We start from the raw sequence: 17,232 nt of genomic DNA, 5'->3' as shown, positions 1-17,232 counted from the left end.
ATTGGGAAACTATTCAGACCCCTTGACTTTTCCACATTTTGTTACGTTACAACCTTCTTCTAAAATTGAATAAATTGTTTTTTTCCCCTCATCGATCTACACACAATACCCTATAATGACAAAGCAAAAACAGGTTTAGACTTTTTTGAAAATGTATTAAAAATAAAAAACTGAAATATCACATTTACCTAAGTATTCAGACTATTTACTCAGTACTTTGTTGAAGCACCTCAAACTTTGCACAACTGTATTTGGGGAGTTTCTCCCATTCTTCTCTGTAGATCCTCTGAAGCTCTGTCAGGATGGATGAGGAGCGTCGCAGCACAGCTATTTTCAGGTCTCTCTAGAGATGATCGATCAGGTCCATGTCCGGGCTCTGGCTGGGCCACTCAAGGACATTCAGATACTTGTCCCGAAGCCACTCCTACGTTGTATTGACTATGTGCTTAGGGTTGTTGTCCTGTTGGAAGGTGAACCTTCGCCCCAGTCTGAGGTCCTGAGCACTCTGGAGCAGGTTTTCATCAAGGATCTCTCTGTACTTTGCTCCGTTCATCTTTCCCTCAATCCGAACTAGTCTCCCAGTCACTGTCGCTAAAAAACATCCCCACAGCTCTAGGAAGTCTTGGTGGTTCCAAACTTCTTCCATTTAAGAATGATTGAGGCCACAGTGTTCTTGGGGACCTTCAATGCTGCAGAAATGTTTTGGTACCCTTCCCAAGATCTGTGCCTCGACACAATCCTGTCTCTGAGCTTTACGGACTATTCCTTCGACCTCATGGCTTGGTTTTTGCTCTGATATGCACTGTCAACTGTGGGGCCTTATATAGATAGGTGTGTGCCTTTCCAAATCATGTCCAATTCATTGAATTTACCACAGGTGGACTCCAATGAAGTTGTCGAAACATCTCAAGGATGTTCTTTATTTTTAGTATTTTCTACATTGTAGAATAATAGTGAAGACATCACAATTATGAAATAACACATATGGAATCCTGTAATAACCAAAAAAGGGTTAAACAAATCCAAATCTATTTTATATTTCAGATTCTTCAAAGTAGCCACCCTTTGCCTTGATGACAGTTTTGCACACTCTTGGCATCTGAAGTGATCTTCTCCTCCAATGCCATTTGAGTAGGTGCAGAGAAATTGATTTCAGAGTGTTGTGTGAGTTAGGCTACTTTACCATTAAGTGTATGTTTGTACCGTTTCAGGTGAATGTGAATTCTGACATGGCATGTAGTACTGACAACATGTTTCTCATTGGCCTCTTCATGTCAGGTGAGTTTTCCACACAGCTCCAATTATTTGTAGTTATGAACAGGACAAAGAGGAAGTCATTCCATTTTATGGTATGGGCTATATTTCCAACTTTCTCAATGTGGAAATAGAGTACAGTTGACTACGGATAATTGCAGTTTAATAGTCTCAATTCAAATCCATTCTTATTATGTACTCTAGATATGTGTATGCTCCAGTCTAGGGCATGCAATCTCAACATACAGTATCATGAATCACCTGTACATTGAAATAAGTTAATCTTGTTTAACTGTAATGGCATAATATCAACAGAGACTGTACTGAAAAGATCACATAACCTCTCTGATGTTGATCTTGATATTGCAGGTGTTTTGGCCTGTTTTGGCCAAAGACATTTGATCACCACAATGCCAGAGAAATTGGATGTACTGAGTGGCTCCTGTGTTCAAATCCCATGTGCATTTGATGTTCCTCAAGATCGCTATACATTTAACAGCGCAATACTTACCTCTGGAGTGTGGATTAAAGAATCACCGTACTTTGGTGGCAGGCCGAACATTGTGATATTTAACAGTAGTAAGACAGACAACACCTATCAAGCGAAGATAACTGGAAACATGTCCTGGAAGGACTGCACCACAGTTTTCTTCAATGTAACCACCAGTTACACTAACATATACTTCTTCAGAATTGAGAGTAGACCATTCAAAGCAACAGACCCTGACAAGTCTGTTCATATAGTTGTCACAGGTAAGAAACAATTTAACTGTTTATCCCCCCAAAAAATCTGTTTAGAGTCCTTGCATCAAATTATACAAGTAGAATAAGAACAAGAGAACAGTGTGGCTGTCAGTGTAAACTGGGTTGGGGAGTAACTGATTACATGTAATCATATATTACAAAAACCGGTAACTGCAATTACTTACGTTACCAGCAAAAAAAAATATTGTAATCAGATTACAGATACTTTTGAAAAAGTAGATGACTACTTTTTTGATTAGATTTAAATTCAGAAAGGATGTTTGATGACACCTTTCTGTTTTCTCAATAACATTCAATTCAGCATTGAAAAAAGGTGCAAGTTTAAATCAGAGGCCACAATGAACACACCAAATGTGTTTGATGGATTCCAAAAGTAACTGGAAGTAATCAGATTATGTTACTACATTTTGCTAATCCATACATTACATTACTGATTACAATTTTGGACAGGTAACTTTTAACTGTAACAGATTACATTTAGATAGTAACCTACCCAACCGTGAGTGTAAAATAAATTAACCTGCAATGTATTACAGATTTGCCTCTCAGACCCAAGATTACTGTCTCAGGTGAGATGAAGGAAGAGAGGCCTGTCAGTTTGAACTGCTCTGCTGCAGCTCCCTGTCCCAAACACTCTCCTAAACTGACATGGACTCTCCCAACCCTGTTTACACCTGAGAACCAACTGCAAGAGAATTCAGATCAAACCAAATCTGTTCTCTCCACGGTGACATTCACTCCTTCACACCTTCATCATGAGAAGAACATCACTTGTACTGCAGTCTACCCAGTAGGAACAAGCAACAAGACAGCGGAACATATCATGACGCTTAACGTTTTATGTAAGATTTAGTCCCTGGGTCCTGTAGATCATTCTGTCATTATGTTTTTACTGATGATTATGTCATAGAGTGGTATTGATCAGACTATTCAAAATACCAGATACACTCTTAATTAACCCCTCTCCCCCAGTCTCTCCTAAAAACACCTCAGCCTCCCTCAGTACAGCTGATCCAGTATCAGTGGGCAGTTGTGTGAATCTGACCTGCAGCAGCACAGCCAACCCTCCTGTGACAAACTTCACCTGGTTCCAGATCAGTGGGGGTAAACCAACATGGGTAGCATCTGGACAGACCTACACCCTCAATGTGACTGTTGGTGATGGAGGGATGTACTACTGTGAAGCAAGAAATGATCACGGCATTGAGAAGTCAATGAAAGTGCTTCTAGCTATTGAAGGTAACACGGGCACATAGGGCACAATCTTTGGTTAGATATACACTTCATGAGCAAAAGTATGTGGACACCTGCTTGTTGAAAATCCCATTCCAAAATAATGGGCATAAATATGGAGTTGGTCCCCCTTTTGCTGCTATAACAGCCTCCACTCTTCTGGGAAGGCTTTCCACTAGATGTTGGAACATTGCTGCGAGGACTTGCTTCCATTCAGCCACAAGAGCATTAGTGAGGTCGAGCACTGATGTTGGGCAATTAGGCCTGGCTCGCAGTCGGCATTCCAATTCATCCCAAAGGTGTTCGATCGGGTTGAGGTCAGGGCTTTGTGCAGGCCAGTCAAGTTCTTCCACACCGACCTCCAAAAAAACGTTTCTGTATGGACCTTGCTTTGTGCACGGAGGCATTGTCATGCTGAAACAGGAAAGGGCCTTCCCCAAACTGTTGCCACAAAGTTGGAAGTACAGAATCATCTAGAATGTCATTGTATGCTGTAGCGTTAAGATTTCCCTTCACTGGAACTAAGGGGCCTAGCCCAAACCATGAAAAAACAGCCCCAGACCATTATTCCTCCTCCACCAAACTTTACAGTTGACACTATGCATTGGGTCAGGTGGCATTCTCCTGGCATCCGCCAAAGCCAGATTCGTCTGTCGGACTGTCAGATGGTGAAGCATGATTCATCACTCCAGATAACGCATTTTCACTGCTTCAGAGTCCAATAGCGGTCTGCTTTACACCACTCCAGCCAACGCTTGGCATTGCGCATGGTGATTTTAGGCTTGTGTGCGGCTGCTTGGTCATGAAAACCCAATTCATGAAGCTCCTGACGAACAGTTATTGTGCTGACATTGCTTCCAGAGACAGTTTGGAACTCGATTGTGAGTGTTGTAACCCGAGGACAGACGATTTCTATGCGCTACGTGCTTCAGCACTCGGCAGTCCTATTCTGTGAGCTTCTGTGGCCTACCACTTCGCGGCTGAGCCTTTGTTGCTCCTTGACTTTCCACTTCACAATAACAGCACTTACAGTTGAACGGGGCAGCTCTAGCAGGGTAGAAATTTGACGAAATTACTTGTTGGAAAGATGGCATCCTATGACGGTGCAACGTTGAAAGCCACTGAGCTCTTCAGTAAGGCCATTCTACTGCCAAATCACATACACATATTTAGCAGACGTTATTGCGGATGTAGTGAAATGCTTGTGTTCCTAGCTCCAACAGTGCAGTAGTATCTAACAATTCACAACAATACACACAAATATAAAAGTAAAAGAATGGAATTAAGAAATATATAAATATTAGGATGAGCAATGTCGGAGTGGCATTGACTAAAATACAGTGAATACAGCATATACATATGAAATGAGTAAAACAGTATGTAAAGATTATTAATGTGACTAGTGTTCCATTATTAAAGTGACCAGTGATTTCTTGTCTATTTACATAGGGCAGCAGCCTCTAATGTGCAGGGTGGAGTAATCGGATGGTAGTGATGGCTATTTAACAGTCTGATGGCCTTGAGATGCTTTTACAGTCTCTCGGCCCCAGCTTTGACTCTCCTGTACTGACTTCGGTGGGTGAACAGGCCGTGGTTTAGGTGGTTGTTGTCCTTGATGATCTTTTTGGCCCTCCTGTTACATCGGATGCTGTTGGTGTCCTGGAGGGCAGGCAGTGTGCCCCCTGTGATGCGTTGGGCAGACCGCACCACCCTCTGGAGAGCCCTGCGGTTGCAGGCGGTGCAGTTGCCGTACCACGCGTTGATACAGCCCGATAGGATGCTCTCAATCGTGCATCTATAACATTTTGTGAGGGTCTGAGGGGCCAAGCTGAATTTCTTCAGCCTCCTGAGGTTGAAGAGGTGCTGTTGCGCCTTCTTCACCGCACTGTCTGTGTGGGTGGACCATTTCAGATTGTCCGTGATGTGTACGCTGAGGAACTTGATGCTTTTCACCTTCTCCACTGTGGTCCTGTCGATGTGGATGGTGGAGTGCTCCCTCTGCTGTCTCCTGAAGTCCACGATCAGCTGCTTCATTTTGTTGACGTTGAGGGAGAGGTTATTTTCCTGGCACCACTCCTCCAGGGCCCTCATCTTCTCCCTGTAGGCGGTCTCGTCATTGTTGGTAATCAGGCCTACTACTACTGTTGTTGTCATCTGCAAACTTGATGATTGAGTTAGAGACTTATTAAAAAATATATATTTAACCTTTATTTAACCAGGAAGGGTTCATTGAGATTTGAAATCTCTTTTTCAAGAGCGTCCTGGCCAAGATAGGCAGCACCAAGTCATTACACAATTACAGACAGACAACATGAAAAACTACAGGTAATCTAGTAAAAACCATAGAATTCACAAGAGTATAACAAAATCATAAAACAGCAAATTAAAAACATTGACAGGTCTGGGAATCAGCCTCAAAATCCTTCAAAATGATTTAAAAACACTAATCGGGACAAGTTCTTCCAGTTTAAAAGTATTTTGTAAGGCATTCCAAGCCGATGGCGCAGAGTACATAAAAGCCCTTTTACCAAATTCAGTTCAGACATTTGGAACAGTTAGCAGGATAAAGTCCTGCGAACGAAGAGAGTACCCACCACATTTCTGAACAATAAAAATCTCAAAATAAAATGGTAGTAAACCCAAAATGGCTTTATAAATAAAAGTATACCAGTTACTGAGCCTACGATTAACTAGAGAAGGCCAGCCAACCCTGGTATATAAAGTGCAGTGGTGCGTTAGGGTTTTGCAGTTTAAAATACACCTCAATGCTCCATGGTAAGGGTGTCAATTGATCTCAAACAATGAGTGGAAGCATTCATATATAAAATATCCCCATAGTCTAGTAAAGGCATAAATGTAGATGAAACTAGCCTCCTGGCTTCAAAAGAAGAACAGGCCTTAATTGTAACAAGGGTCATCTAAAGGGGACCAAGGCACGGCGTGTAGAGTGCTCATATTTACTTTATTACTGAAACACTTAACAAAAACAACAAAACGACCACCAACAGTTCCGTCAGGTAACACATACAAAACGGAAAACAACTACCCACACATGAAAAACAGGATGCCTAAGTATGGCTTCCAATCAGAGACAACGATAGACAGCTGCCTCTGATTGGAAACCATACCTGGCCAAACATAGAAAACGAAAACATAGAATTAGAAATCTAGAAAACCCACATAGAAACAGAAAACCAAAACCACTCAAAACACCCCCCTGTCACGCCCTGACCACTCTACTATGGAAAATTACCTCTTACAAGGGTCAGGACGTGACATTAATCCTAAAATAAAATCCCAACTTCAGCTTCAATTTTTTTTTGTAAATTGTTGAATGTGCAATTTAAAAGAGAGGCCGTCATCAATTCAAATTCCAAGATATTTATATGAGGTTACAGTCTCAATCTCATTGCCCTGACAGGTAGTAATTGGTGAAAGGTTCAGAGGTCTATTTATTGCTTTAGAAAACACCATTAATTTAGTTTTGTCAGTATTGAGGATAATCTTCAATTGACACAACAGTATTAAAAGCAGTTTGCAAGTTCTGGAAAGATTTTGTGAGAGACGAGGCACAACAATAAATAACAGTATCATCAGCATAAAAGTGAAGTTGCGCATTTTGCACATTTTTGTCTAAATTATTTATATATATAGTGAATAAGAGGGGACCAAGTACAGAGCCCTGGGGCACACCATTACAGACAGACATGAGCCCATCAAATTGAGTTCACTGAGTTCTATCAGACAGATAGTTAGCAAACCATGCAGCTGCATGCTCCAAAAGACCTACGTCTCTGCCTCAGTATAACATGATCAACTGTATCAAAAGCCTTAGAGAGATCAATAAAAAGTGAGACACAGGGTTTTTTTTGTCAATGGCTTCAGTTATATCATTTAAAACCTTCATGGCTGCTGTAATTATGCTATGCTTCTTCCTGAAGCCCGATTGGTCTATTGATAAAATTGAGTTAGTATATAAAACTATTTTAGCTGTTCACTAACAAGGGTTTCAAGTATTTTCACCAGGGGTGACAGCTTTGAGATTGGCCTATAATGATTTAAAAGAGTTGGATCTCCCCCTTTTAAAAGTGGTAGGACAAATGCTGATTTCCAGATCTTTGGAATTTCATTACATTCCAGGGTTAGATTGAACAAATACGTAAGTGGTTCAGCTATGAAATCAGCTGCCAGTTTTAAAAAGCAGGGATCAAGATGATCAGGACCTGCAGGCTTTCTCTGATCTAAGGATTTCAGGGCTTTATGTACCTCTTGCACTGAGAATAGCAAAAAGCTAAAAGTTTGACCAGCTCTCACTGGTTCATCCACACAGGGTTGTACAGAGACAGAGGATACTGAATCAAACAGCCTACCAGATGATACAAAGTGCTCATTGAAACAATTCAGCTTTTAAGTTGCCATATACAGCAACAGAGTCCTTCAATACACATGAGAGTAATTCATTAACATTACTGTTACCAGACATAGACATAGACTTAATAGCCTTCCAAAACTTTTTAGGGTCATTCAGGTTATCAATGGTAACAGACATAAAATATTCAGACTTGGCCTTCCTGAGAAGAAAAGAACATTTGTTTTGTAGCTGCCTAAAAAGACGCTGATCAGCATCAGAACATGATTTCCTTGCTTTAGCCCAGGCTAGATTACGTTTGTGAATAATACAAGACAGCTCAGAAGAAAACCATGGATAATCCTGCCTTTTAACCCTGAACCTGCGGAATGGGGCATGTTTGTTTACTATTTGGAAAAAAACATCATGCAAGAACTTCCAGGCAGTTTCCACATCAAGAAAAAGCTCAATCTTGCTCCAGTCAAAATAAAACAAATCAACAAATCATGTCTCAACCAGATCGCCAGGCTCCCCTGCCTCTCATGCCTCAGCCGGATCGCCAGGCTCCCCTGCCTCAGCCGGTCTGTCAGGTTCCCGCGCATCAGCAGGGGTGACCGGTCCGCTCCTGATCACCGGGATCGTCCATTTGGTTGGCGTCCTGCGGCTGGAGCTGAACGCAGATTGATTGGGCGTTGGGGTTTGTTGAGCTGCCTCTGACAGCCTGGCAGAGAGTGAAGAGCAGCAGCTTGGACGAGACACTCCGCGGAGGGAAAGCTGAGGATAGAACCCAGGCCAGCCAGAGAGTGGCTTACTTTGGTAAACTTCAAGTAAAGAAGTGCAAATAGCGAATAAAAATAATTATCTGAATTGAGGGAGACACGCGATCTTTTTAACTGTACATACAGTTGAAGTCGGAAGTTTACATACACTTATGTTTACCCAAGCCTTATTCTACTATTATTCTGACATTTCACATTCTTAAAATAAAGTGGTGATCCTAACTGACCTAAAACAGGGAATGAATTTTTACCAGGATTAAATGTCAGGAATTGTGAAAAACTGAGTTTAAATGTATTTGGCTAAGGTGTATGTAAACTTCCGACTTCAACTGTATTACCTCAACTAACTGGTGCTCCTGCACATTGACTCTGTACCGGTACCCCCCTGTATATAGTCTCGCTATTGTTATTTTACTGCTGCTCTTTAATGACTTGTTAGTTTTTATTTCTTATTCTTATCTGTATTTTTTTAAATGGCATTGTTGATTAGGAGCTCGTAAGTAACCATTTCACTGTAAGGTCTACACCTTTTGTATTCGGCGCATGTGACTAATACAATTTGATTTGATGCTCCAGATTCTCAACTAGTCTAAGGAAGGCCAGTTTTACTGCTTCTTTAATAAGCACAACAGTTTTCTGCAGGGCTAACATAATTGCAAAAGAGTTTTCTAATGATCAACCAGCCTTTTGTTATGATAAACTTGGATTAGCTAACACAACGTGCCATTGTAACATGGTGCTGGTAATGGGCCTCTGTACACCTATGTAGATATTCCATAAAAATCAGCTGTTTCCAGCTACAATAGTCATTTACAACATTAACATTTTTTTTTTTTTCAAAAACAAGGACATTTGAACGATGGTGTACGCCTCCTGTCTATTGAATTGTGACTCCACTTTGTCTCTGTACTGATGTTTGATTGCCTTACGGAGGGAATTACTACACTGTTTGTATTCAACCATATTCCCAGTCACATTGCCGTGGTTAAATACAGTGGTTCACGATTTCAGTTTTGTGTGAAAGCTGCCAGGCTCCACGGTTTTTGGTTTGGGTAGGTTTTAATAGTCACAGTGGGAACAACATCCCCTATACACTTCCTGATGAACACAGTCACCGTGTCCGTGGCTGCGTTTCAAACACATAAAAGACACACTCTCCTCCACTTACCCTCGCCTTATGCCCTTGGGGGAATCCCCGTGGCCAATCCCCGTGGCCATCGTTCCAAATAATTAGAAAAGCGAGGTAAGTTGGCAACGTAAGCCCATTTGCCCTCGTTTGTGGTCAAGTTTGCAAGTGTACAATTCTGTTCACTCCTGAAACGCCCTATAATTTAATTCGCGATGATTGTACATCTGCTAAAAAAAGTCCACCAAAACTTAAAACCATCATCAATGTTCTCCCGAGTGGCACAGTGGTCTAAGGCATCACTACAAAGGATCCAATTTGAGTACGTCATATTTCTGATCGTAATGCTGGTGAGTTACCATCGCTCTGATATCCAAAGGTTATTTCCAGCTGTACGCAATAACACAAAAAAAGTTCTGTGCTAATAATGTAAGAAACAACACACAAAAAAACAAAAACCTACAAAGTTGCTAGGAGCTAGAAGCAGAACTGCCATGTCTGTCAGCGCCATCTAATACATGTTTGTCTATGGAGATTGCATGGCGGTGTGCTTGATTTTATGCCCGTCAGCAACAGTCATGGGTGAAATAGCCGAATCCACTAATTTGAAGGGGTGTTCACATACTTTTGTATATACAGTGCATTCGAAAAGTATTCAGACCCCTTCCCTTTTCCACATTTTGTTACAAAGCAAAAACAGGTTTTTAGAATTTTTTGCAAAATGTATAAAACAAATTCAACCGTAAATATCACATTTACATAAGTGTTCAGACCATTTACTCAGTACTTTGTTGAAGCACCTTTGGCAGCGATAACAGCCTTGAGTCTTCTTGAGTATGACGCTTGAAAAACATGTATTTGGGGAGTTTCTCCCATTCTTCTGTGCAGATCCTCTCAAGCTCTGTCAGGTTGAATGGGGAGCGTCGTTTCACAGATATTTTCAGGTCTCTCCTGAAAATGTTTGATCGGGTTCAAGTCCGGGCTCTGGCTGGGCCACTCAAGGACATTCAGATACTTGTCCCGAAGCGACTCCTGCGTTGTCTTGGCTGTGTGCTTAGGGTCAGTGGCCTATTTGAAGGTGAACCTTCTCCTCAGCCTGAGGTCCTGAGCGCTCTGGAGCAGGTTTTCCTCAAGGATCTCTCTGTACTTTGCTCCGTTCATTTTTCCCTCAAGCCTGACTAGTCTCCCAGTCCCTGCCGCTGAAAAACATCATGCTGCCACCACCATGCGTCACCGTAGATATGGTGCCAGGTTTCCTCCAGACATTGATGCTTGGCATTCAGGCCAAAGAGTTCAGTCTTGGTTTCATCACACCAGAGAATCTTGTTTCTCATGGTCTGAGAGTTCTTTAGGTGCCTTTTGGCAAACTCTAAGTGAGCTGTCATGTGGCTTTTACTGAGGAGTGGCCACCTCCCTTCCTTCTCCCCCTATTGCTCAGTTTGGCCGGGCCGCCAGCTCTAGGAAGAGTCTTGCAGGTTCCAAACTTCTTCCATTTAAGAATGATGGAGGTCACTGTGTTCTTGGGGACCTTCAATGCTGCAGACATTTTTTGGTACCTTTCCCCAGATCTGTGCCTCGACATAATCCTGTCTCGGGGGTCTACAGACAATTCCTTCGACCTCATGACTTGGTTTTTGCTCTGACATGCGCTGTCAACTGTGGAGAGGTGTGTGCCTTTCCAAATCATGTCCAATCAGTTTAATTTATCACAGGTGGACTCCAATCAAGTTGTAGAAACATCTCAAGGATGATCATGTAAACAGGATGCACCTGAGCTCAATTTCGAGTCTCATAGCAAAGAGTCTAAATACTTATGTGAAGTGTTTTTTATTTTTTTTATACATTTGAAAATATTTCTGCAAACCTGTTTCGCTTCATCATTATGGGGTCTTGTGTGTAGATTGATGAGAATCATTTATTTAATCAATTTTAGAATAAGGTAACAAAATGTGGAAACAGTCAAGGGGTCTGAATACTTTCTGAATGCACTGTATAGTGTACTTTAGAGCTGTTTTTGAAAGAAATGACCATAATATATGCTGTATTTTCAGGGAAAGAAGAGCCTCTTAACCCAAGGGTTTGGGGAATTGCAGGAGCAGGAGCAACCTTGGGAGTAATTTTGCTAATCATCCTGATCACTTACTTTGGATGGTAAAAACTTTTCCTGGCCTCTACAAAACTGTGTATTTATCTTGTGTTTGTGATTTTGTATATGAAATCCTTCTCAGTGCATTCAGGAAATCTTCCTAAATGTCTTCCAGGAAGAGAAAATCTAGGCTCCCTGATGGACTTGAAAGGACAGACAATCCACTGAGACAGGTGGGAATAAGGCTAAACTTTTAAAACCCATCTACAAAATGCAATGAAGGAACTACAAAAAAAATAATTTAAGAGGAAATTTAGGGTGATAAGACCACACCGATAGCAATGCCACATCCTGTAAGAACAACGAATAATAACAGCATAGTTGTTGAACTTTGTACTTCTGTCAGTTTATAGCAATTGATATCAGTATGTTACACATCCTATGTGTAATGTGTTGTATAACTTAATGCCTTTAAAATGATCAGCTCATTATTCTTACAAAGTTTGCTTCCTGACACCTTTTCCTTTCTGTGTTCTCTCCACAGAACTCCCCAGTTGGGATGGTGTATACTAACCAGGCCATGACCGGAGAGGAACCAGAGGAACCAGCAGAAGACCAGCCTGAGGAGATCTACTACGGCGAGGAACCAGAGGAACCAGCAGAAGACCAGCCTGAGGAGATCTACTACGGCGAGGAACCAGAAGAACCTGCAGAAGACCAGCCTGAGGAGATCCACTACGGTGAGATAGACTTCTCCAAACTTCGGCCCAAAGAGACCCCAGCTGCAGCCCTGGACAGGGAACAGGGGCAGGAGAGTGAATACGCTGAAGTCAGTGTGACCGGGAGAGGGGCCAGGAACCTCCAGTTATAAATGGGGTTTATGCACAAGTGAATAAGAAAAGTGCATTTTGAGCATTTTGCCAATGGGTATTATTTGTTTTTATGGACAGTATGTATTTTGTAATTGTTTTCTATTGGTATTTGGTTGTTATATTTACAATTTTGGGCTCTTTGATTATCTGCATATTTTGTAGAATTTTCTGGGGTGAAAAGTGTTTAACTGTAACTACAGTGGTGGTTGGATGATACTCTCTATTTTAGCCAATTTATTTTGAGTACTGATTTCACAGAGCATCTGTTTAATGAGTTCATCTACTGAAGGCAGTTTAAGGCCATGTAAAGTCAATGATGACTGAGGAAAGAAGAAACACAATTAGTTGGGAAAACAGTGGCCTGATGCAAGACAGGAAGTTGGTGAAGTAAGTGTACATTTCCAGACTGATAAAATCTACTGGTCACTATTTTTCTTTTACTTTTATGCAGTTGCCGGAATAACAATATTATCTATTTTTTATGCCTATATCAATGTTGGACTTATCGTCTTATCTTATCGTGTTTTTATGTTGAGTGTTGAGCAAGAAAAGAAATTGAGGCTGAATTTGAAGTTGTTTATTAATTGCATTGTAATAAAAACCTTTACATTAAATGTCCATAATCTCTTGGTCCAACATTTTACATAATTAAACCATGTCATGATTAGAGATGATTCTTTGGGCGATAGCTTGAAAACATCCAATGCTTTTATACTTCATTACAAAATGTCAGTAAGGCAAGGCTACACATTGGTTTTGCTCTATCACCTAAGTGTGTGGTGGCCTGACTGCATTCAGTCACATAATTGTTTATTTTTTTGTATATACAGTGAGGGAAAAAAGTATTTGATCCCCTGCTGATTTTGTATGCGTGCCTACTGACAAAGAAATGATAAGTCTATAATTTTAATGGTAGGTTTATTTGAACAGTGAGAGACAGAATAACAACAAAAAAATCCAGAAAAACGCATGTCAAAAATGTTATAAATTGATTTGCATTTTAATGAGGGAAATAAGTATTTGACCCCCTCTGCAAAACATGACTTAGTACTTGGTGGCAAAACCCTTGTTGGCAATCACAGAGGTCAGACGTTTCTTGTAGTTGGCCACCAGGTTTGCACACATCTCAGGAGGGATTTTGTCCCACTCCTCTTTGCAGATCTTCTCCAAGTCATTAAGGTTTCAAGGCTGACGTTTGGCAACTCGAACCTTCAGCTCCCTCCACAGATTTTCTATGGGATTAAGGTCTGGAGACTGGCTAGGCCACTCCAGGACCTTAATGTGCTTCTTCTTGAGCCACTCCTTTGTTGCCTTGGCCGTGTGTTTTGGGTCATTGTCATGCTGGAATACCCATCCACGACCCATTTTCAATGCCCTGGCTGAGGGAAGGAGGTTCTCACCCAAGATTTGACGGTACATGGCCCCGTCCATCGTCCCTTTGATGCGGTGAAGTTGTCCTGTCCCCTTAGCAGAAAAACAAAGCATAATGTTTCCACCTCCATGTTTGACGGTGGGGATGGTGTTCTTGGGGTCATAGGCAGCATTCCTCCTCCTCCAAACACGGCGAGTTGAGTTGATGCCAAAGAGCTCCATTTTGGTCTCATCTGACCACAACACTTTCACCCAGTTGTCCTCTGAATCATTCAGATGTTCATTGGCAAACTTCAGACGGGCATGTATATGTGCTTTCTTGAGCAGGGGGACCTTGTGGGCGCTGCAGGATTTCAGTCCTTCACGACGTAGTGTGTTACCAATTGTTTTCTTGGTGACTATGGTCCCAGCTGCCTTGAGATCATTGACAAGATCCTCCCGTGTAGTTCTGGGCTGATTTTTCACCGTTCTCATGATCATTGCAACTCCACGAGGTGAGATCTTGCATGGAGCCCCAGGCCGAGGGAGATTGACAGTTCTTTTGTGTTTCTTCCATTTGCGAATAATCGCACTAACTGTTCTCACCTTCTCACCAAGCTGCTTGGGAATGGTCTTGTAGCCCATTCCAGCCTTGTGTAGGTCTACAATCTTGTCCCTGACATCCTTGGAGAGCTCTTTGGTCTTGGCCATGGTGGAGAGTTTGGAATCTGATTGATTGATTGCTTCTGTGGACAGGTGTCTTTTATACAGGTCGCAAGCTGAGATTAGGAGCACTCCCTTTAAGAGTGTGCTCCTAATCTCAGTTCGTTACCTGTATAAAAGACACCTGGGAGCCAGAAATCTTTCTGATTGAGAGGGGGTCAAATACTTATTTCCCTAATTAAAATGCAAATCAATTCATAACATTTTTGACATGCGTTTTTCTGGATTTTTTGTTGTTATTCTGTCTCTCACTGTTCAAATAAACCTACCATTAAAATTATAGACTGATAATTTCTTTGTCAGTGGGCAAACGTACAAAATCAGCAGGGGATCAAATACTTTTCTCCCTCACTGTACATCTGTCAGTGCCATCACTCATCATTTAAAAGCCCACTTCATAGAGAATGTTACAAACTGGGACTATATGTAGTAAGTTCCTTTGAAGAGATGGTGGTTGGGTCTAAATACTGTAAGTGTTTGGTGATTGGTAGACTAAATTCAGTGTACTTCTCTTTAACTGCCATTTCCCAAAAGTTAGAGGTCGTGTTCCCCTGCTCAGACTTTGCATGCATCAACCAATGGTTGCGTACCACATCATCGACTGCTTTCGAGCACCAGATTGCTATAACATATGATGTGGTTAGCTGATACGTAAAATACTTATCCAGGCGGTGTAAGGTCTGGCATGCATCAGCAACACCTTGGCAAAGGAACTCTTCCCACACGCCAACAAATAATTTATCTCAGCTTCAGATCATCTAAATTCACCAAAGTTTGTGTGGTTATCCTTAGATATAATGTCCAGACTTACTGAGGGAATTGCTGATATGTTGTCAATTTAATTTTTCTAGATAACATTTTATTTGGAAAAATGTGGCCGAAAATGTTTTTACGTACATGTCTTTAGTATTTTAGAGATAGAAAGATGAAAAAGTATTTATCCATAATCTGCTCTGTAAAAGTCAGATCCTAAAGTGTCTTAACAAAATGAAACCAAAATATTTAGGTTGACTTCTTCCAGTGTCCAGAAAGATAGATTTGTGATATATGCAAATATGTGCATAGTTAATGAGTTCACCTCATTTGCATATTTTAATATAATATTTCAACAACAAAAATCCTACAAAAAGTATTACATTTTTGTCTACTTTCAACTGGTAAAAGTTTATTGTGATGTTAAAGGGGAAAAAATTACACTATTAAGGAGTTGTGCCTGACCTTAGTCTGAATTCAAATACATTCTTATTATTTGCTCCATATATGTGCATGCTCCAGTCTAGGGCATGCTTTCACGACATATCAGGAATCACTCATACATTGAAATAAATTCAGATTTTTTGCTGTAGAGGCAGATTATTGGGAGAGACAGTACTGAAAAGATCACATCACCTCCCTGACCTTGATGTTGCAGGTGTTTTGGCCTGTTTTGACCAAAGACATTAGATCACCACAATGTCAGAGAAATTGGATGTACTGAGTGGCTCCTGTGTGCAAATCCCATGTGCATTTGATGTTCCTCAAGATCGCTATACATTTAACAGCACAATACTTACCATACTTAGTGTGGATTAAAGAATCACCATACTTTGGTGGCAGTCTGGACAATGTGATATTTAACAGTAGTAAGACAGACAACAGCTATCAAAGGAAGATAACTGGAAACATGTCCCAGAATAACTTCACCACGGTCTTCTTCAATGTAACCACCAGTTACAATAATAGCTACTTCCTACTTGAGAGTAAACCATTCAACACAACAGACCATGAAAAGTCTGTTCGTATAGCTGTTAGGCGTAAGAGACAATTTAAAATTAAGTCAACTGTTATTACCACCAGGTATAGACGAGGCCTACCCCCAACTATTCAATAAAATTCCATGAGGCATTCTGTCTCTGTTGTCATTCAGTTAAGCCTGTACTCGATTGAAATGTAGTTTACGAAAGTTCAAGGCTGGTTTGCAAGTGTTCCCGGAAGTCTCGCGATGTTGCGCTTCTGGGTTTAGAAACTCTGTGATGTGGCTGTGGATAAACCAGGTGGGAGGCGAAGGAGTGAATTCGTTTTTTGGTGGCGAGAGAGATGAAGTTAATTAATACCATATTTTGTGACATTCAGCTTTGAAATCACAACATGTTGCATTATGGTTTGCATATTATCACAAAGTACTAAAGTGAATTCAGCTTTAAGCTAGCAAGGAAAGTTAGCCTGCAATTAAAGCTGGAAGCTACCAGTTTTGTCTTGCATTGTAAAGTGTTCAAAACAATGCCTGTATGGACATTGTTTTGCGAACAGTAATGAACATTTTCAACATTTACACATGCCATGTTGCATTATTCAAGTGTGTTAACTTCAGTGCAGCGGCGGCCGCTGATTGGCTAAATACCGTGGCGCGAGATGGTTAGAGTTGTCAACAAAGCAGCATGACAGAAATATGATTCTATGTTTTCTAACTACTGGTGGTTACTTGAAGATATATAAAGCAATCTGTGCATTTGAACAACAGCATAAATACACTTATTTCCCTTTTGCATGTAAAAAAAAAACAGATGCACATGCGACCACTATTATAGTATATTATTTAGAACAAGCAGCCAGCTCAAGAACGAACGAGTGCACCAGGGAGAACGCAAGCATCACGCAGATGCAATAAGTGAAAACACTTTATCTAACTGAGGTTATACAACGGGTGGTTCTAATCC

General features: G+C 41.1%; 1 protein-coding gene across 1 annotated transcript; it reads left to right on the top strand.

The window, feature by feature from the left end:
* The first annotated feature begins 1,001 nt into the window (after positions 1-1,001).
* On the top strand, positions 1,002-13,086 carry LOC106590259 (sialic acid-binding Ig-like lectin 13). Its single transcript, XM_014181074.3, has 8 exons — positions 1,002-1,131; positions 1,212-1,278; positions 1,624-2,007; positions 2,556-2,861; positions 2,992-3,258; positions 11,557-11,656; positions 11,767-11,824; positions 12,136-13,086. Exons 2-8 carry the CDS (start codon positions 1,230-1,232, stop codon positions 12,460-12,462), a joined length of 1,491 nt encoding a protein of 496 aa, XP_014036549.2. The 5' UTR covers positions 1,002-1,131; positions 1,212-1,229; the 3' UTR covers positions 12,463-13,086.
* The last annotated feature ends 4,146 nt before the right edge of the window (positions 13,087-17,232 follow it).

This window comes from Salmo salar, chromosome 29, assembly GCF_965601325.2.
Source record: "Salmo salar chromosome 29, fSalSal1, whole genome shotgun sequence".
NCBI lineage: Eukaryota > Metazoa > Chordata > Actinopteri > Salmoniformes > Salmonidae > Salmo > Salmo salar.
This window is presented reverse-complemented; position numbering and strand designations above follow the sequence as displayed.